General features: G+C 31.6%; 2 protein-coding genes across 4 annotated transcripts; one reads left to right on the forward strand and one right to left on the reverse strand.

Moving 5' to 3' along the window:
- Positions 1-163: 163 nt before the first annotated feature.
- Larp7 (La related protein 7) lies at positions 164-5,966 on the forward strand. 2 transcript variants are annotated; one of them, XM_011053360.2, is made up of 6 exons: positions 164-409; positions 496-760; positions 871-1,217; positions 1,476-3,101; positions 3,239-3,383; positions 3,462-5,966. In XM_011053360.2, the coding sequence occupies exons 2-6, from the start codon at positions 523-525 to the stop codon at positions 3,611-3,613; spliced, it is 2,508 nt and encodes an 835-aa protein (XP_011051662.1). In that variant the 5' UTR covers positions 164-409; positions 496-522; the 3' UTR covers positions 3,614-5,966. The 2 variants fall into 2 exon arrangements, with proteins under 2 accessions (XP_011051662.1, XP_011051661.1); XM_011053359.2 differs by having other exon boundaries at positions 165-409; positions 474-760.
- Positions 5,403-7,499, reverse strand: Gar1 (Gar1 ribonucleoprotein). Of its 2 annotated transcripts, none has more exons than XM_011053358.2 (4): positions 7,334-7,499; positions 7,126-7,251; positions 6,758-6,998; positions 5,403-5,793 (listed from the first exon to the last, which is right to left on the reverse strand). In XM_011053358.2, exons 2-4 carry the CDS (start codon positions 7,230-7,232, stop codon positions 5,515-5,517), a joined length of 627 nt encoding a protein of 208 aa, XP_011051660.1. In that variant the 5' UTR covers positions 7,233-7,251; positions 7,334-7,499; the 3' UTR covers positions 5,403-5,514. The 2 variants fall into 2 exon arrangements, with proteins under 2 accessions (XP_011051660.1, XP_011051659.1); XM_011053357.2 differs by having other exon boundaries at positions 7,317-7,499.
- Between the last annotated feature and the right edge of the window lie 286 nt (positions 7,500-7,785).

Consider the following 7,785-nt stretch of genomic DNA (forward strand, 5'->3'; position numbering starts at 1 on the left):
GTGCAAGCAACGCGCCACAACGCGCGAATAGACCTCATATCTATGGGTGATATTTCATTTGTGCGTTTTTGTCACAACAAATTTTTCAAGCCTGTTGATTGGCTATAGAATAGAAATATCCGAACCTCTCTGTTCTATACCATTTGTCGTACGACAAAAACGCACAAATGAAATAGCGTCCTATTACAGCGGGACTGCTGCGTCTATTCATCAATCAAAAGATTTTAGAATTATTCTAGAACGAGAACATGATTGTATGAGTTTTGGAAGCGTGGTTCTTCGATTTGTAAGTGAAATTGGCAATCCATCCGGCCAAAAGAAGATTGTATGCGTTTCTTAACGAACTTTTGTCACAATATATACAATATATACTGTAGTTTCGTGATCTAACTTGCATTATAAACAACTGGTGAGTATGAATAAAATAGAAAGTATATATTAACGCGAACACCAACTTCTAAATCTTCTTACAGTACGTGAACATTATTTTGCTAGAAAGGTGTATGTTCTTTTGAGAATACAATGGTGATGGAGGAATCAGATATGGAATTAGCTTCGGAAAGTATACCGGTTCCTCAGATACAGGAGCCAATAGTTGATACAGTTAAACGTAACAACAAGCCAGGCGTGTCGCGTGGTAAACCAAGGTTGAGAAAGAAGGCATTGCATGCCTCGATACTTAAGCAAATGGAGTTTTATTTCAGTGACGCTAACTTGAACAAAGATCGTTATTTGTCAGGACTTTTGAAAGAAAATCCTTGTAAATATTTCTTCTTTTTTACTTTGATCTAAGATAATCCTTTAATTTAATAAATCTTTTCTTAATCATATTAAATCGAAATTCTAATTGTAACTATACTGGTCTTTTAGATGTGGATCTTGAAGTTTTCACAAGATTTAATAAATTGCGCGAGCTGACCACAGATATAAACAGGATAGCTAAGGCTCTGCAGGGATCGACTATGTTGAAGGTATCAGAGGATGGTACAAAAGTCTGTCGATTAACACCAATTCAGAAGAAGAGAGATATTGATCAGTGTACAATTTATGTACAAAATTTACCTCCAGATGCGGATCACGATTGGTTGATATCTATTTTTTCTAAATATGGATTAGTAGAATATGTCTCGATTCCACGTTACAGAAGCAACAGGAAGATAAAAGGATTTGCATTTGTGGAATTTGATAAGCCTAGTAGTGCTGAAGAATGTATTAAGGTAAGAGAAATAATATTTATCAATGGTTACCTAATATAAAGTCTGTTCACGTTGCATGCACTTTTTGTACTCAGTGTCTTTGCTTTTTTTGTTTTCAACTGTCCAAATGTATATCTATCTATTTTAAGTTCAAAAATTTAGGGGGAATTTCAAGTAAAGCGAATATAATTATAAGACCTATAATTACAGATGTGGAAAATGATTGTTAATTTCCATCACACTTAGTGACATGATATAGTTTAATATTTTATTTTACAGACATTCCGGAAAAAGAAAGGTGTCTTGCCATCATATATATCTCCCAATGAGTTATTAAGTATAACGACATTTGATGAACCTAATAAAGATGCAGTAATTGAAGTAATAAATTCAAAAACTAAGACAAGATTGAAAGATAATGAAAACGAAAAGGCATCCAACGAAGAAGTGGGAAATATTGGCCGTAAAGAACTTCGTTTGAAGAGACTAACGACAGAAGAAGAAGAAACTGAGACTAAAGATAACATGTGTGAAATAGATATAGAGGATAATACTAGCAAACAAAGTTCTAAAAAAAGAAAATATTCTTTGGAAAAATCTATTACAGACGAAAGCGATGTTAAAGTTAAGAAAAAGAAAAAAGAAGCTGCTGATCAAAATATAATAGATCAAGATGAAGGAAAGAAAATATCAAAATCTGAATCTGAAGACAAGAATAATACTCTTGATAATGAAACAGATGCGACAGATAACAATAGCAAACAAAAATTAAAAAAAAGAAAATATTCTTCGGAAAAATTGTTTATTGCAGATGAAAGTCAAGAAAAAGACATTAAAGTCAAGAAAAAGAAAAAAGCCACAGATCAAAATATAACGTATCAACAGAATGAAAAAGACAAAGTACTAAAAGAAGAATCTAAAGAAAAGGATAATACTTGTGACAATGATGTAACATATAATGATAGACAAAGTTTAAAGAAAGAAAAATATGTCCTGGAAAAATCGCTTGTTGTAGATGAAAATGATGTTAAAATGAAAAAAAGAAGAAAAACTGTAGATCAAAGTACAATAGATCAGCAAGATGAGAAAGAAATGATGCCAAAAGAAGAATCTGAAGATAAGAATAATGCCTACGATGACGAAACAAATACAGCAGGTAATAATGGTCGACAAAACTTAAAGAAAAGGAAACTTGCTCCAGAAAAATCATATATTGCAGACGAAAAGGACAGCAAAGTCACTGGAAATAGTATAGAAAATCAAGAAATTCCGAATAAAAATCGCAATAAAGTTACAGAAAAAAAGAAGAGAAGACTTACATTAAACGATACAATCACTACAGAAAATAACGGTGAAGAAGCAGTAAAAAAGGAATGTCAAAAATCAGCGATAAATTCAAATAAAAATGAAACAACAGAATTGGAATATCCACATGAAGACGACAACGACGAGTCAAGTGCTTTATTACAAACTGAAAAACATTCCACAAGCGATTTCGGCGCACGAAATAGCGATATCGAGGAAACTAATGATGAAAGGAAGAAGAAAAAGAACAGAAAAAAGAGAAGTAAAATTCAGGACAATGATATTTGTAGTAAAATAGGATTGCAAATAATGGCAAAATTAGATTGGAAGCGTCTTAGAAATAGATATTTAGATTTGCAACGATATAAAATGAAACAGCTAAAAATGCATTTGAGAAAAGCTGAAGTGGAACGAGACGGAATTATAAAAAATGGATACCATGATAAAACTGGACAGATTAATACATTACATGATAAATCAAAACATGAAAACGATAATGAAACATTTGAAGAAAAGTCTTGTGGACGCGTTAATTATGCGCCAGGAATTATAGTAAAAATTGAAATGGACGAGCCTTGCACAGATACGCAAAGTTTCAAGGTACATTTATATCATTAGAAAAAAAATTTTTAATTAAATGTTGTATCTTTAATTTTAATAAGAACTTTATAAATGTAAGGTATTATATATATATATATATATATATATATATATATAAAATGTATTTAAAATTTCAGATGGAGTTAAAAGACAACAATTCTGTAAAATATGTAGATGTAATAGTTGATTCTTGTGAAGCCTATATAAGATGCGATACAGCAGAAGCTGCGCAAACATTTGCGCAGCAGAATTACGAAGGAAGACATTTAACTATTTTAGAAGGTAAAAATATATTTAGAAGATATATCTTACATATTATAACAATATATTTGTTATCAACTTTATGTGTTAATTTTTCAGGAGATGAAGAAAAATTGTATTGGGACAAGATAGCGGAAGATAGGATGGAAAAATTGAGTAAAAAGAAAAGAGTCAAGCAAAGGGGGCGTGATAAATTGCTCAAACGAGCAGAGAAAGAACTTGGAAAATGTATAAAGTTTGATCAAGATTAACTTACGATATTATTCAACTTTTTATAATTTCAGTTAATTAAGTATATGTACACACATACGTCCCAAATATGCACATTCCGGTTGAATACATCCACTCACTTCGGCCGATGTAACTTTTTCAGTGTACTACCAATGAGAACATATTATTTCGCTTTAGTCAGTTAACGATGGGTTCGATAGAGACGCTTGCTATAATACGAGAACAATTTGAAAACTTCGCGATCTAATTCATAAAGATGCTGACAAATCACTTTGTGGCGTGATAAAACAAGCATTGATCCATTCACATACGCTTTATGCTTGTGAATCTATATTTGTTCGCACTATATATTAAGCTCTTTCGCTTTCTCTCTTTTTTTCAACATTTGAATGCCATAGATTTTATATAACATCGATATCACCAACAAGATATTATTAAAGATCGACATCCTTACGGGAGTTCGCATCCTTGTTAGTATTGAAGTGATTAAGAGTAAAAAACTGATACTATACTAATTTTATGATTTATTAGTTCTGTAGACGTGTTTATCGATGTACATGCATTTAAAGCTCAATAATATTCGATTTTTCTTTAAAATGATAATTTCAGTGTTACCGTTAAAGTTTGATTATCAACAGAAGTAACTGTAGAGAAAAAAATTGTAATTTTTCGGCAATATATAGGATTATAGCTTTACAAGTATGCATATTTATGGGGCATTTATGTAATATAAAAATCATGAATTTAATAATATATTAATATTTATATTAATAATAGCAAATTTATATCAATTGACGATAGTGTCAGCGTTCTTCAATTACTTCCGAACCCTGGGGGCCCTTTTTATATCGCCGAAAATTTGCCCAGGATTGATGGTTTTTAATAGTATTTCGTCAGTGTCAATAGATAACATGGAGCTGATTTTGAAGAGTTACTTTGATTTTCTAACATTCAAATAATAACAATAATAAAACTGTAAACAGTGAACGCAGGGCAATATGTATCAAAGTTCTATGGCCCTTATATGGTTTATAGCTAATATCGTCCCTGAATTCAATCGTTCTATTGGCTGCGTTTCATTTAATGCTCGCAATGCTCGCGAGCATCGTTTGTCCTTGTTTAACATTTGATAAACAACAAGGATGAAATAATTCCACGAGCATTATGAGCGTTAAGTGGAACGCAGCCTATATCCACGCACAGTTTAAATGCTATGAAACAAAAAGGAGTAGGAATGATGTTGGCAAAATCAGTCGATATGTGCAACCTGGCTCAGGTCTGATATTTAAGATCAATATATAAGATTTATGTTGAATATATAGTGTTTTCTTTGACTGAAATAGTATACATTTTTGGAACTTAAAATAAGATCAATATTTTTGATATTAAATATTTTTAATATTTCGCGAAAGCGAGAAAGAGTTTCAGTGCAGTCTAATACTATCGGTATATGTACAGTGTGTGCGTGTGTGTGTGTGTGTGTGTGTGCGCGCGTGTGTGTGTGTGTGTCTAATAGAAATAAGCAGATCTTAAATCTTGTCTAAGTGTAAACATTTTTTGAAAATTTCATGTAACGCAAACAAACCTTATATGTTTCAATGCATAAAAGCATTGTATTAAAATTGAGGCACATCAATTAGAAAATGAAAGTAATTTAAAACCTAAAAGTATATGCTTTTATTGTTAGACTGCGAAGTTTTCAAATTGTTCTCATATAAGTCCACATATATTGTGTATATGTATGTACATGTATATAAATAATGGTATTGCTATTAGTACATTGAAATCATTAAAGAAAATTTGACAAGATTAACTGAGTAAATCGTATAAAATATTTAATCATTTTTGTCATTTACAATGTTTATCTTTATAGTACATAAGATATTATTCTAACATTAAAATTCTAATATTAATTTTAAATCTACCATCTTCCTCTCCCTCCTCCTCGACCTCCACCTGAATTGGGACGATTATATCCACCGCCTCCTCCGCGACCTCTAAATCCTCCACTGCTGCCACCTCTATTTCCGAAGCCACCACCTCCTCCTCTTCCGAAAGATGGCCTGCCGCCGCCCCTACCTCCTCTGCCTCCACCACCTCTTTTCATGACCCTGCCACCACCACCGCCTCTTTTCTGTTCTCCAGGAGGTTTCGGCAAAAACCTCTGAAGAGGCAGCAGTTTTGCTGGGTCGATATACAACTATAATCAACAGACAAGAATTATGTAGAATTTGTATACAAATATTTCTGGGATGATGCATGACTTCATATGAAAAAGACTTGTAATTGTTGGTTTGATTCCGATTCTTATTCCACACATGTTTAGATTTTATAAGAAATTTAAAATAAAAGAATTTTTGTTTCAGACACTCATGACTGTGTTTATTATTTATTGTGAATACTAAAAATCTAATTCATGTTATGCATACTACAAATTTTCGATATTCACAGTGAATAATGTAATCATATTTCAATAATGATGAATTGATGGTCTCAAACTATACTGGATTAATTACACATTAAAGACTGTTTTATATGAACTATCTAAATACAGTGGCATAATTTAATCAATTTTGACAATGAAATAGTATATTTACATTCTGTTAAATAACGTAATAATATCATTATTAAGTAGTAGATCATTTAAAATATTTGTATATCGTTATATTTAATTTGGCTAATTTTACATATAGCAGCTTTTAGTATGTACTAATCTAGTGTAGTAGAAGTGAATTCGCTATAAAATATATAGGGTGATTACATTAAGTATTCTAAAAGATTTTAAGAGATAATTTCTCATATAATTCAATGAAAACTTAATATTACATAGTTGAAACAGCTAATTACAAAAATACAGTGTCAGAGAAGTCAGTGTTGGAAGAAAATGTTTTTTTTCTAAAAATTTCGAAAATCATTTAAGTTATTTTGATGAAACTTTACACACACACAGATTCAATAAAATAATCCAATTTTTGAAATTTTTGGAAAAAATGAAATTTTTCCTTAATTCTGACATCTTGTATCTTTGATACTAAGCTGTTTCAGAGAAATAATTATTTGAAATTTTCATGAGAAATTGGGTGAGGCGTCATCCCTTAAAATCTTTTAGAATACTTAGTAGTTTTATATATGAATGTTTCTATCTAATTTTAATATTATAATACCTGAACATCCTTCTGGAAGCTAGAGGCTTTTACATTTTCCGATAATTTAACAGACACATAGTAGTCCCGAATGTTCCCGAATATTTCGTCTATTTTCCCAATCTGCTGTTTATTCTCTGTATAGATCGGAGCATTGAAAAAGGGTATCTGTTCGATGTCGACCTTAAGAACTAAATCATTTTCTACTGTCCATGTGAAATGTCCTAATAGCGTTACTGTTTCTGGAGGACCTTGATCATACCTACAATAAATTTGCAGCAAAAAAAACATTTATTGCCTTGGAGTTTTATTTGTGACCTAACCTAATTTTCGACAAATTTGTCTGACGCATTTTATGCAGATTATTAATACAATATTCATAAAATTACCCTCTGCTCTTATCAAAACCACCAGGACGTCCCCTATTAAATCCTCCGCCTCCTCGACCACCTCTAAAACCACCGCCTCCTCTACCGCCGCGTCCACGGAAAGACATAACCTCTTATAGAAGTAAACTGTCAACAAAGGTTTCCATAATTATTATACTGATTAAAAGTAAATTGTTTTGCAAAATTTATACCTTTCACATCAATATACCTCAATTGAATTAAAAAAAATTGTACTTTCACGTATTTCTGTAGGTATACCGAACCGTAAAATAAACTCCACGTGCGACACGTGGTATAAATTCAGTGCAATTCAGCGTACATTGGTGCACATTGGTACAAATGAGAAAATTTCGTTCCGGCAAAACTTTCGGTGCGCTGCGATGAGCATAGTGGAATCAAATCACCACTATGCGCATGCGTAAACGTAATAGCGAACGCCACAAATTACGTGACTATTCTCGAATTATGGTATGTATTTTGGAGCCCTTTATTTGAATAGGAAAAAAAAAGAATATATATACGAATGTGTTTACAGAAAACGATGAAAGATTTTGATAAATCTTTATGATGAGACATCTCTGCAATTTTACGCGAATAATTATACGAAAATATATCTATATATCATACGCAAAAAATGGTGTGAATAAAAAACAAATTAAA

The sequence above is a fragment of the Acromyrmex echinatior genome, chromosome 8 (assembly GCF_024713525.1).
Source record: "Acromyrmex echinatior isolate Ae372 chromosome 8, ASM2471352v2, whole genome shotgun sequence".
In the NCBI taxonomy this organism is placed as follows: Eukaryota; Metazoa; Arthropoda; class Insecta; order Hymenoptera; family Formicidae; genus Acromyrmex; species Acromyrmex echinatior.